This window comes from Arvicola amphibius, chromosome 13 (assembly GCF_903992535.2).
Source record: "Arvicola amphibius chromosome 13, mArvAmp1.2, whole genome shotgun sequence".
In the NCBI taxonomy this organism is placed as follows: Eukaryota; Metazoa; Chordata; class Mammalia; order Rodentia; family Cricetidae; genus Arvicola; species Arvicola amphibius.
The window spans coordinates 64180724-64195068 of NC_052059.1; the positions used below are offsets into that span (position 1 = coordinate 64180724).

At 45.8% G+C, this 14345-nt stretch overlaps 1 protein-coding gene across 2 annotated transcripts in view; it reads right to left on the reverse strand.

Annotated features, from left to right (window-relative positions):
• Window positions 1–14345, reverse strand: part of Peli2 (pellino E3 ubiquitin protein ligase family member 2) — a 142654-nt gene that overhangs the window by 37186 nt on the left and 91123 nt on the right. The window contains exon 3 of one of the 2 annotated variants that reach the window (XM_038310302.1): window positions 9769–9834. The exons of the other annotated variant lie outside the window; for it this stretch is intronic. Coding sequence (XP_038166230.1) covers window positions 9769–9834 — 66 coding nt within the window. The remainder of the gene's footprint in view (window positions 1–9768; window positions 9835–14345) is intronic. 2 annotated transcript variants of the gene reach the window in all.

Genomic DNA, 14345 nt, shown 5'->3' on the forward strand with positions numbered 1-14345 from the left:
TTTTGTTACTCTTTTTATATTTCAAAAAACCACTTCTATATAATTGATGCATTTGTGTGAGTTCAAAAAAGAAAAAAATACCCTACAATTTCTAAGAACTCCAAAGGCTAACTAAAGTAAAACAATAACACTCTGTAAGATGCCTGCTACGTACCACGTCCTAATGCTGTAAGATGCCTGCTATGAACCACGTCCTAATGCTGTAAGATGCCTGCTATGAACCACGTCCTAATGCTGTAAGATGCCTACTATTTACCACGTCCTAATGCTGTAAGATGCCTGCTATGAACCACGTCCTAATGCTGTAAGACGCCTACTACGTACCACGTCCTAATGCTGTAAGATGCCTGTACGTACCACGTCCTAATGCTGTAAGATGCCTGTAGGTACCACGTCCTAATGCTGTAAGATGCCTACTACGTACCACGTCCTAATGCTGTAAGATGCCTGTATGTACCACGTCCTAATGCTGTAAGATGCCTACTACGTACCACGTCCTAATGCTGTAAGATGCCTGCTATGAACCACGTCCTAATGCTGTAAGATGCCTACTACGTACCACGTCCTAATGCTGTAAGATGCCTACTACGTACCATGTCCTAATGCTGTAAGATGCCTGCTATGAACCACGTCCTAATGCTGTAAGATGCCTATTACATACCACATCCTAATGCTGTAAGATGCCTGTATGTACCACGTCCTAATGCTGTAAGATGCCTGTATGTACCACGTCCTAATGCTGTAAGATGCCTACTACGTACCACGTCCTAATGCTGTAAGATGCCTGTATGTACCACGTCCTAATGCTGTAAGATGCCTACTACGTACCACGTCCTAATGCTGTAAGATGCCTGCTATGAACCACGTCCTAATGCTGTAAGATGCCTACTACGTACCACGTCCTAATGCTGTAAGATGCCTACTACGTACCATGTCCTAATGCTGTAAGATGCCTGCTATGAACCACGTCCTAATGCTGTAAGATGCCTACTACATACCACATCCTAATGCTGTAAGATGCCTGTACGTACCACGTCCTAATGCTGTAAGATGCCTGCTACGAAGCACGTCCTAATGCTGTAAGATGCCTACTATGTACCATGTCCTAATGCTGTAAGATGCCTGCTATGAACCACGTCCTAATGCTGTAAGATGCCTGCTATGAACCACGTCCTAATGCTGTAAGATGCCTGCTATGTACCACGTCCTAATGCTGTAAGATGCCTGCTACGAAGCACGTCCTAATGCTGTAAGATGCCTGTACGTACCAAGTCCTAATGCTGTAAGATGCCTGCTACGAAGCACGTCCTAATGCTGTAAGATGCCTGTACGTACCAAGTCCTAATGCTGTAAGATGCCTACTACGTACCACGTCCTAATGCTGTAAGATGCCTACTACGTACCACGTCCTAATGCTGTAAGATGCCTGCTATGAACCACGTCCTAATGCTGTAAGATGCCTGCTATGAACCATGTCCTAATGCTGTAAGATGCCTGCTATGAACCACGTCCTAATGCTGTAAGATGCCTGCTATGTACCACGTCCTAATGCTGTAAGATGCCTACTATGTATCACGAACTGCTGCAGTGGTTCTCAGCCTTCCTAATGCTGCCACTCTTTAATACAGGTCCTTATGTTGTGGCGACCCCCAATCATAAAATTACTTCATTGTTAACTATAATTTTGCTAAGCTTATGAATCGTGATGTAAATATCTGATACACACCCCAAAGGCTGAGAACCACTGAGCTCCTGGAACAATCTCACATATCTCCAGTGATTGTTCTTCACAGTAAAAAGAAAGGAGTGCTGCTAACCTATTTTACAGACAGCGAACTGGAAGAATGACATCACTTGCTAAAGGTCAACCAGGCTTATTTTTATAGTGACCCTCTCAATGAACACAGGATGCATACAGGTCAAAGCCCAGAAAGTAAATCAAAGGCATGATGGATACAGATCCCATAGTCCAAGGAATCCCACAAAGAGGTCTAAAGAGGTCTACTAAAGCAAGCTTGTCCTTCCTGGAAAGCCTCTGGCGGCTCCAGCAGGGACACTGTACACAAAAAAGCCATTCACCCACTCCCTTGAGATGGGGTCTGCTGGAGAAATTGGTAGCCCAGCACTGGTCGATGGCTTTTCCTCCTAATCCTTAAGTCTCACTGTGCTAAGAATCATTCAGGTTCCTTTGGCAAGTTGGTTTAATGTCACAGGAGCTAACATATTATTTTCTTCCTTCTTTCAAATTGTTTTATTTCCTTCTTGCCTCGCTTTCACACACAGACTCCTTCCTTCTCATCCTAATATTTGGTTGCTATTCAACTGGCACTTACTGTTTCCATGGCTCAGACCATGAGTGTAATGCGTGCAGTTGAGTCTACAGTATGCTGTCAATGCGTTTCCTTTCTAGGTAACTCTACTTCTCCCAGAATTAATTAGAACTTTCCTACAACAAATTTATCAGCAAACCTTGTAACATGACTGTAAAGCAACTCTGTACAAAAGTCCATGAGTTCATGAACGAGTTCCATCTGTCCCCACGGCTCTTACCAACAGCTGCTCCTTCCAGACGTGGCAATTCCCTGTCCATGGAGGGGGACTCTGCTGGGAACCACCACCCAGACATTTGTTTACCTTCCACTCTGGAATGCCTAGATATTAGATTTTCTGATATTAGATCTCTTGTGTCCAGTATAATGCCTTTATCGTCCTGAAGTTTACTCCTTTGTTTCTGTGGAGAATAACCTAGTAATTAATGGTTCGGTGCTGAGATCTAACACTTCTTGGTTCTGCTCTCACACTTGGTAGCTCGACTGGGTATAGAACTATCGACTACTACTTATTTCGCCGTCCCACAAAACAGCAGAACTTCACTACTGAGAGGTTTGATACTTCTTGATTCCTGGCTCTTTAAATGTAACAGTTTCCTACTCCAGGGAAATTCCACTATCTTCCCTTTATCCTTGGTGTTCTAAAATTTCACACTAACGAATTTTGTCACTCGTGAATTTATTTTATTTCACTGAGACGAGATTATCTCATTATGTAGCCCTGGCTGTCCTGGAACTCGCTCTGTAGGCCAGGCTGGCCTTGAACTCACAGAGATCCGCCTGCCTCTGCCTCCCGAGTGCTGGGATTAAAGACCTGCGCCACCACACCCTGCTTTCACTTGCAAACTTCGAATTTACTATGCCTAGTTATTGTCACACTGACCAGCTACAGTTCAGTTTCATGATCAAGTATTTTAACGCGGGCCGTATTTATTCTCAGTGCAGATTCAACAGCATATAAACGCCACGGCAGCACGGACATCGTCTGTCTCTCCGGAATCCCAGAAGCCCTCCGAAGTTTAACAGAGACTGTTTCCTGGGCAATACTCAAGCATAACGGTTGAATGAAAAACAAAGCATGCCCACTGAGGTTTTAGTTAGTTTTGGGGTGCTCAGGATCAACTCAGGGTGTTGTGCGTGCTAAGCACATGCTCTACGCTGAACTGAATTTCAGCTGCACGAGGAGATTTTAAGAGCAGATACTATAAGTTATTCTTGCCTTGACGATTATTTACCTATTATAAGTCTAAAGAAAGACTAGATAAATATTTTTAGATTTTCAAGACTGTTGTTCTTCTTTTTGGCGTGGGGTGTATCGCAGAGCCGGAGGAAGGGAGACCCAGGACGCGACCACGTGCGTGGGAGGATTATTTATTAGGGAAGGGGGTGCTCCACAGTGCGGGTCAAGGGAGGGAGGAAAAGAAAAAGAGAGGGGGGATGGATTTAACACTGGTATATATAAGAATCTGCGTAGGCGTGGTTGTCCGTTGTGGTGTTTCTGGGAAATGTAGTCTTCCAGTCCGGCGGGGTGAAACTGATCCTTCTGTGAGGTGTGGTCCTCATCCCATGAGAATCACAAAGACTGTATAAAATCAACATAAACAACTCTTTTTTAAATATATATTTATTTATTATGTATACAATATTCTTTCTGCGTGTATGCCTGAAGGCCAGAAGAGGGCACCAGACCTCATTACAGATGGTTGTGAGCCACCATGTGGTTGCTGGGAATTGAACTCAGGACCTTTGGAAGAGCAGGCAATGCTCTTAACCACTGAGCCATCTCTCCAGCCCAAACAACTCTTTTAAATGTATGAAATTCTATGGACCCAAGCAAGAGCAGAGTTTGTGGCTTAGTAACTAATGACTTTCATTATTTTAGCTCTTTTTATGTAGTCAATTTATACTTTAATGCCTCAGTTCACCAACATATATTAGCACCAAAGTCTTCTTCAACAGATGAGAGACTAAGGGTTCACGCAGGCTTTTTTTTGACGCAGTCAAGAGCAAAGGATGCAAAACGCTTTTTCATCATTAACAAAAAAACATGCTTAATTTACCACTTGAGTTGATTCAATCATATCAAGGTTTTTGCTATTTTTTCTAATTTCTTACTCTTCTTTTTTTTTTTTAAAAAAAAAAGTTTCTTTTTCAAGTTTGTTGAAGAAACCCTTTCATTTGCTCAGATCTTCAGAGCTGAGCATTTGTGTCAGCCAGGTTCCCGCATCAGGCCTCTAGACACATGCTTCATAACCCTGCACAGCAAGTTCCAGACACTAACACATTAGTTAGACCCCAACTTCATTGTCTGTAATATAAGAATTACATCATAAACGTAGGCATTGTAAGTCTATCTAGTTAGGGCTACAGTCAAGTCAGGAAAACCTGGCTGGGCACGATGGTGCATGCCTGAGATCCCAGCACTTGGAAGGTGAACGCGAGAGGATCGGACGTTCAAAGACAGCATTGGCAACATAGGCAATTGGAGGCTGGTTCCTGGGTGACCGGAGAACCTGTCTACGAATGAATGAATGAATGAATGAGTCAATCAATCAATCAATCAATCAACCAACCAACCAACCAACCAACCAACCAACCAACCAACCAACCAACCAACCAACCAAAACATTCAGGAATCTAAGAGCTCCAAAACCCAGGTTTTAAGAAACACAAGGCTATCGTAGAGACAGGCACAGACCACTAATTACCCAGCAACAGCACCATTCCCATGCCACTGGCTTCAATAACCCAACGAAATAGTATCTGATGGGGCCAGGGATTCAGAACCCAGTACTGCCTCCCATGCGTCCTGCTTCAGAAAGGTTGCTCATGGTCCAAGCCCTCCTAAACACCATTACTCACAGGGCTGATGGTGGGAAGTCAGAGTGATAAAAACAAGCTCTGAAGACTGCCGCAAGGCTCAGGAAACGTATGTCGAAGCATAGAGTCCAACCTTTAAAAGACGACTTAAGCAAACTTAAAAAGGTACCTAGCTACTGCTTCTACTTCAACCTCTTCGACTTGTCCATCAAGCAGACAGAAAGACAGGAGAGGAGGAAGGAGAAACCCACTGGCACCAAAACAGAAGGCAAAGCAAACTCGAAGACTAGGAGTCTGTTGTGAAGTGTATGTTAGCAGAGTATCATTTTAACAAAGCGTGAGTCTTCAAAGGTATGAGCAGTTCACTAAACACCCCCAAAGGCACCCCAGAACACCCACGAAGAGCACGTCAGAGCAGACAACTGTGCCCAAACAAACAAAACCCTTTTCACCCTAATAGATAACCCAGAGAAATTTCTTCAGAGAAACAAGTTAAAGGGCACAGCCAGAAACATGTTTCATAACCTTAACATGAGTATCAACATATCTACATCTGGGAGACAGTCAAGTGTAGGAAGGAAGTCTTAAGATTCACTAAGATCTTAATACAGGTATGTAGCATTTCTTAGGATTTTAGGGATGTTTAAGCACCTGTATATTTATTTACAAATACACTTTGATAGCCAGCCAAGTGGTTTAGGAAAAAAAGAAAAAAAGCACAGTGTCTTGTTATCGTGTCTGTGTGCCATTTATGGCTAGCAGAAGGGATCAAAACACCTCTTTGTCCCAAATGACCATGTAATCAGTAAGTCGGGTGGTCAGCAAGGGATGCCTAACAGGCTGTGCTGCATGGGTCAGGACCAGGTATGCATGTGCAAAACTCAGAGGGCGATCTCTCCTGAAATGGCAATATTGTAGGGTTCATAGCCCTTCCCAGTCCCTTTTTCCTATGCCTTCCTAATTCACAGCTAACACAGGTCAGCACCGGAAAGCACTCAACCAGTTTATGATTCTGTGCCTCACTCATTCCGGAAGTTCCAAGCTTCCCTCTCACCTCTGCCTCCTTTGATGATAGATAGTCCTACAGCACTGTGGTCACTGCCACTCATTCCATAGCCAGTGCTAAGCTAGAGTACTCAGATGCCTACATTTCTGAGCAGGGTACCTCCTCTCTGACCTGCTCCCAGACTACTACACACTCTTGTGCCTGCCCCAGTCTGTCTACGTAGCCATCTGTCAATCTACCACTGCTGTGAGCAGTTGGACTAGCCATTTCCTTTCCTGACTTCCTAGGATCCGACCTCACTCTCAAAGGTCATCCTATCAAACTGACTTTACGTGCGTGTATGAATCTATCTACTTATTCTCTATACAGTGAGCAACCAGTGTTATGCCAGGCTCTGTGAACACACGCACCTTGGAGACAAGACCTTGAAAGCAGGCAGCACATGGAGAGGGAACCTGATTGGCAAACGAGTAATTATTATATGGCAATATAGTTGGCACCAGGTCAGGAGTGTACAGAGAAACTTGGGGGGCCCAGGAAAGATGGGGGTAGGGGAGCCCAGTCTTCATGTTTGCCCTCAACTATAATTTACGCGTTCACATTTGTGTCTCACATATCCATTTAAGTAGTGAGTTCCTTGTTATATAAGCTCTGAACAAAGGTACAGAACACCTCCTTCCAAGTGTACAATCAGAACTTAAACACTGCAAGGAAAACACACTGTTTAAACTTTGAATTGCTTTTCTGAGCTAATCACTATACTTGTCAGGGTTCTCTAAAGGAGCAGAACTGATGGAATGGAGAGAGATTTAACATGTGTGCATATTCAAAGGGAAAACAAAAGCCTGACAAAACAGCATTAGGAGAGGTTCAAATCCCCTTCCACTGCACTGCAGTCCCACTCACTAGATGACTGCAAGGTCAAGCACAGAGAACACTACTGAACGAGCTTTTCCAAAGCTGTGACTTTCCGAGCTGGAGACCCCATCCTACTAAAGTGTTGGGTCACAGACATCGCACAGCAGCCATGAGATTACAGGCAGCGTTAGGAAGTCCACGACAGAAGCTGTGTTGTCTTGAGCTGAGATCACAGGTCTCAGGATAACAAACAACGGGAGATCATTTTCCTGAAGCAAGTATCACTGACGCCTCCCACTCAGGTCAGCCAATCAAATAAACATGGAACAATCTAGGTTTTGCTCTGGCATCTCTGACCCTGCTGGGTTTTCTTAACCAGAACTTTTGGAAGTGCACACACTTTCATCAATCTCCCGCCCACTCCCCTCTTGAAATCTATGTTCACCCTATGTCCACAGAAGGAATTTCCATACTGCCCATTATTTGGCAGGCTAGGAAATCACTCACTCTAAGGAACAGTGTGAAGTGCGCTGGCCACTGCCCTCCTATCTTTACATCTGCAGAACAGCATGCTGGGCTGGAGGACAGCAGGTTTTATGTAACACAAGCTGCCTAAAATCTTAGCAAGTGGCATTTGAATCTTGTGAAATTAGAACAAAAGGATGTCAATATAAGACAAATGCAGGAGCTGAAGAGATGGCTCAGTGGTTAACAGCACTGGCTGTCCTTCTAGAGAGCATGGCAGTGGTTCCCAGCACATACATGGCGCCCAGCCATCTGTATCTTCAAGGAGATCCTATGCCCTTTTCTGGCCTCTGAGGGCATCAAGCATGCATGTCATACACATTGGCAAAACACCCAACATTTGAATTTTGAAATTAAAAAAATCAAAGGGAAGTGCAGAAAAAAGTGGGGTTTTTTTTGTTTTACATACTTTCAGAAAGTTACTTAGAACATAGTATCTGTTATCTGACCCTTGATAAAGTTAATAAGTGGTCCAAATGTTTTCTAGTATCAAAGAAGGGAAATATCCAGGACAAGTATCCTTGTCAAAAATAATAATGAATGTGGTGGTTTGAAAGAAAATGGCCCCCACAGGGAGTGGCACTATTAGGAGATGTGGTCTTGGAGGAAGTGTCACTGTGAGGGTGGGCTCTGAGGTCTCCTTTGCTCAGGCTATGCCCAGTGTGAGGCACAGCTGCTTCTGCTGCCTGCAACTCGAGATGTAGGACTCTCAGCCCCTTCTCCAGCACCGTGTCTGCCTGCATGCCGCCATGCTTCTCACCAGGAAGATAATGGACAAAACCTCTGAACTGTAAGGTAGCCCCAATGAAATGTTTTCCTATGTAAGAATTGTTGTGGTCATGGTATTTCTCTTCACAGCAGTAGAAACCCTAAGACAACAATTATCATAAGCAATAGGTTCTTTTAAAGCTAGAGTCTTGGGCTGGAGAGATGGCTCAGAGATTAAGAGCATTGCCTGCTCTTCCAGAGATCCTGAGTTCAATTCCCAGCAACCACATGGTGGCTCACAACCATCTGTAATGAGATCTGGTGCCCTCTTCTGGCCTGAAGGCACACACAGACAGAATATTGTATACATAATACATAAATAAATAAATAAATAAATAAATAAATAAATAAATATTTTTAAAAAAAGAAAAATAAAGGGGTGTTTCTTGACTCTACCATTGAAAAAAAAGCTAGAGTCTTTTCTGCACCCAATCCACATCTGCTGCCATCTTCTGCTCTTATTAAGGCTGCACCGACCCATCCTCTTGGCCTTCCTCTGCACATCTGTAATCCACAGACTATCAGAATATCAGGGGTAGCAAGGGGGAGTGCTCACCACCAGTGGGCCGAAGGACAGCATGGCACAGAAAGGCTTGTTTTGGAGAGCTGCCCACGTGACCCAAGGCAGGGAATCCAGGAGCTAGAGCCATTCAATTGACTCTCCCATGTCACTAATTCCTTTGCCTGAGAATGTGCTCCACCCCTTACAAACAAGCCCTATCTTCAACTGTATTCAAACACTGCAGCCACAGAAATAGAATTAGTTAAAAGAGCTGTGGTGGAGGAAAAGCAATTGCCCTTGACAGCAGCAGTGGCAGTAGGAGCAGTGTAACTTGCCTGCCATGTGCAGAACCCTCCTTTCCTTCGGGCTCTGGCCACAGGCTCTAACGGGAAAGGAGTCAGCACGGGGCCAGATGCAGTTACTCTCCGTCCCTCCCAACACTACAGTAAGCTCGTGTTTTCCCACTCGTGCTCCAACACTGTGCCCAGGGCTGCTGCCTGCTCCTTCATTCACGCCTTCTCATCCGTATCTCGATTCTCCCACCATTCCCTTTCCATCCTCCCCACATCCACACACACACTTCAGCGACCATGTGGCTAGACCAGGTTGTATCTTGCAATACCCAAGAAAATTGTATCCAGCCTGCTCTTGGCCCCTTAGACCACAGTCACGGTGTCAGGCTGTCTACCCTAGAAAGGGAGACCTTGTTCTGCTTTGCATAAAAAGTGCCACACAGGGCATCCCAGGTCATCCTGGGTTAAGGAGTGAGACCCTGTCTCAAAAGTGCCATCAGTTCATGCAATCTGCCCACAATCTCTTAGTTTGTGTAGACTAGGGTTACTTCTGCTTCCTACTCTCCTACCGCATCTTTGTGAACTAACAGATCCTCCCACAAAACAAACCCCTTCCAAAACGCTTTTGAAAGTAAACATGTGTCATTTAAGATACAATATAATTACATTGGTAGCTTCTTCATGGACACTGTGCTTCTTCTCATCTACATCCAGCAAAACAACTTCTGGAATCTGAAAAAAAAATGGATCACAGCTGCAAAATGTACTGAGCTAAGTCACACATACGCTGACCAAGGAAAAGGACAGCTTGCTATAGAGATTAAACGCAGATGAAGAAAGCATCTACAAAACAGAGCAGGGCCTCAGTCAACTTATAATAAAGGTGGAGAGGTGGAAACCTGTGCAGCAGCAGTCTGAGCCCCACAAAGGACAAGACTGCCCCGGCACTGTGCAGAGAAGGCACACATCCTTCACAGTGAGTTACTGAAGCGGTCCCACACTGCTCTGCTCCCCCACCCCTGCACAAGTGGGAGGTGCGAAGCTAACCTTACTTGTCCCTGCTACAGCTGTCCCATGTCATCGAGATGGCTGGTAAGCTTGCCGTAATTGTGTTAGCTGAAGGTTACAAAGGTTACCCTGTTTTTTTTTTTAAAGAAACTGAAAACTATTCAAAAATTTAAAACCCTGACTGTTCAAGTCACTGCCTATGAAAGCCATCTCCAATGAGTCACTTACTCACCAGGAATTTCAGGGAGCTTAAGTTTTCTTCCCCTTCCCCTTAAAATTTTTTATTGATTTGTAGGGAATTTCACTTCATGCACCCTGATCTCATTCATTTCCCAGTCCTTCCACATCCACCTTCCACTCTATAACTTCCACCCCCCAAAAAAGAAGAAACGAAAAGCCACTTTGCTCCTCCATCTCCCCACCTTCCCACCGTCACTTATTCAATTGCTGCAGTGGCCTTGGGAGCTGCGGTGTGCCATGCAATTGCTGCAATGGCCTTGGGAACTGCTGTGTGCCATGCAATTGTTGCAGTGGCCTTGGGAGCTCAGTGTGCCACACAGCAGACCCTTTTGCCCAAACAGCTTTTCTTGTAAACGTTCACTGCAACGAATCATTGGTCTGGTTCAAGGCCTCTGGCTTCTGCTACACTTTCAATACTGGATCCTCACTGAGACTCCTCTCTGGTATCCTGCTGTTGTCCAGAGTCATGGAGATCGCGTGGCTGTGGTTCCACAGGATTATCATCCCTTCATGTGCTCCACTAGGTCATAGATGGGGTAGATGTTGGGGTGGGCCTGGGTGGAGACTGGGGGGACACCTCCCCTGCCCTGTGAGGGGCAGGGCCAGCTCTCCCACTGCTGTAGCTGGTAAGGTATAGGGCTAGCTCTTCCAGGACCAGCGAGGGGCGGGGCCAGTTCTCCCAGCGCCAGCGAGGAGGTGGAGAGGCAGCCCAGCTTGGCCCTGAGACATCAGCACGGCCTCAGGTGGTAGTCCAAACCACAGGCATCTATGGCCTTGATTGTAACACAGGCTTCAGGCATCAACACAGAACCCAGATGTGGCAGGACCACAGACTCAGATGTGACCCTCAGGGGCAGCACAGACCTCTCGCGCCAGCCTGTTCCTCACGGCCATCGTGTCTCCAGTTCCCCTCCCTCCACAAGGCCTGAGCTGCTCCACTCCTCTTCCTCTGCCGCCTCTCCAACACACACCTGCTCTCTGTTGTGGCGCCCAGGGGTGGGCCAGGCTTGCGGTCTCTGGCTGGCTGTCTTCCCTGGCTTATCAGTGGCCTTTCCCTTTGACCACTGACAGGAGAGAACTCATTAAAGCAGTGTCTGTGTGTGGGCATCTGGAGGGCTTTGTTTTAGCCTGGTCCTCACCGTTCTGGAAGAACACATTATCTTGGCCATCAGACAGAGGTATCTAGGAGAAATCCTCATTTTCAACATGGCCCTGACAAGCACGAGTCTCTGCAACTGGCGCCATGAAATAAAGCGACCGCTCATGCACACAGTGGCTGGGTGATCTGGAGCAGGGATGCATGCACCTCCTCTCGCGTCTATTTGCTTCATCAGGTGAAAGGCAAAGCCCTTGGACTCTGCCATCAGCACTGAAAGGTCAGGGCAGTCACATGAAGGCGTGAACCCATTTTCCCACATTCCCACATCACTTGTGCTGGGAGCTCACCCTAACCTGTCCCTTCATTCCTTGGCCCACCCACCTTTACGCTGCTCCCTGTAGTATCTCCAGGTTTAGATTCTCCTGAGCAAGCCAGGGTGGAGATAAGGATTTGATCTCTAGGAGCTGCAGCTGTCCCTGTCACAGCATCCGACTGGGCCTAGCTGTCCGGATGGTTTAAAGATTGGTGAAGTGTGACTCATGGCCCACAGGAAGCGACACTGGACGGCCACCTGCGTTTTCCAGAACTTGGGGTTACACTCATCAAGGACACACCATCGGTGCCACGCCGTCCTGGTTCCTCTCAATCCTGCGCCCACTTTCGCCTCCTCGGCGAGGTCATGACCTTCTTCAGCCCCGGGCGGATTCCCTTCTCCCCTTGTCTGGTCTTTGTGTCCTCACAGTCACATCCGTACAGAGTCTAACACCAGGCAGCAAACACGACGACTGCTCCATTCCGTGGTTTTGGCCACATCAGCACACCGCAGTAGAAGGACTGTCTACAGTGCTATCTCCTTTTGCTCACACTGCTTGCTTTGGGCGTGTTTTTCCAGGATGAAAACTTTCACGTTTTTCAGAAGAAAAACACAGATCCATGCTGTGTCTTATAACTGTGTTTCTTCAAAACCGTCATTTTCTTTTCAGTTATTTTCCCCAAACACTAGCTTCCAGCCAGACTGTCATCTGTGTGTTGGAAAGGCAAACGCACCCCTGCCAATGCGCCGTTGTGCAAATGAAATTAATCCGACTACAAACTGCAGAGTTTTAAAGCGTTCCTCCCACAGTGCAGCCACTGCAGTCACCCTGGCGCTGGCGACAGAGCCGCCACAGCCATCAGCAGCTGGGACACGTCCGCTGTGTGTCTCTTGTTCCGCGCCTTATGAAGAGAGCAGAAGGAAGGAGCGAGCTGAACGTCTGCAGCCCATAGATAAGGCGCATGTCGGCGAGACAGGAAAATCCTTCGTGTCTACTGCTAATGTATTGTTTACCTGTGCTGCCTGGGATACGAGTCCCATGACAAGCATTAATAAAGCAATAAAAAATGTTAGCACAACACTCAAATTATCTGTTCAGCTGCAAGAGATTTTCAATCCTGAGTGTCTTTAAGGAGCCTGTATCTATTAAAGAAACAACAGGCAATTCTCTGTAAGGATGTCAGCTACCTCCAAGTCCTTTGTGTACACGGCAAGTTATAAACATAGGGGGGGGGGTGGGGAACTTCAGCTGAATAAAGCAAATGTCTGTCAGGCTACTTTCTAATTTATCAACCTACATAGAACTTTCTGCTTCTAAGCTAACAACAGAAATAGAAAACAATCGACAGTTAAGTGCTACCCACAAATAAGCAGGAATGCCCTGGGAGGGCCACAAGGCCCTGTGGGCGTGTCCGACAGCCTGAGCCTCACTTCCTTAGGACGCCAACTATTAGGACCTATTTCAGACTGACGGAAACATTGCTCAGAGAGGTGAGACAGGCATGGGTGAGAAGATGCTCAGAAGTAAAAGGGATCACCTTGTCTTATCACAAGCAGACAGAAGGATAGAAAAGGGTGGGACCCAAACCATGAAAACTGGCATCGGTGAGGTCCGAAAACAATGTGTGATTTTAGTCAAGTTGACATTTTTGAAGAACTATGAAAAATGAAGAGACAAGAGTACTCAAAATGCTTTTGTATGAACATTTTCTCCTCCTAGAATTCTGATTGCTACTAGAAAAGGAGACGGAAGAAGGAACCACTCACTGACCCAGGAGAGTGCAAGAAAGCATAAATAAGAACCAGGAAGCTCATACAACTGAAGGTGAAATAGGCAACAAGAAATTATCTACAATGTGATAGGAAACATTTACTTACACAAGTGAGTTAGTCTCTGAATGTGTCACTGGCCAAGTGTAAGAGGAAGCAATCATCCTCTTCCTTCAATCTTTGAGATGGATTCCTTTTAAAGGAATCTGTTCCAGGAAAGACAAAGGAAAAAGCAAACAATCTGAGACATTTATTATAGACATGAGTAGTTTTACATAATGGCTAGAGCACCCACACACACCAAAGAAATCTGTAAATACAAAAGTTGTTAGCTGTTGGACAAACAAAGCTCATACTCAGAAGGAAAATGTTTTAGAAGATGACTGAGCACAGCATTTAATCTGCCAAGGCAGAACTGGGCTCTTCGTTTATTAGAACCCTGAAGATGGGGTCAACAGCTCGGTTCCAACTCCAGCCATGCCCTTAACTAGACGTGAAGTACTTAGCAGTTTTCTTCATGAAAAAGTCTGATTTATTTTCAAAATCTTTACAATGGGAAGGTTTAGTAAGTTCAGCTGAGTAGGAAATCCTGTGTGGAAAATGCCTAGCTGGTAAGGAGCATTCCCCAAGAGCTGGTGAGAGAGAAAAGGAGGAGGCAGCCCTACTGAGGAGAAATAAGCCACAAGGAATACAGATGGGGAAGCAGATGTCTCCCAGAGGTTAAAATCCCTGAGATGAGAAAACTGCCTCGATCCTCGATCTAACTGTTGTCTTTCCCGTGGTGAAATGCACGCTCCCCTTTGGTGCTGTGCA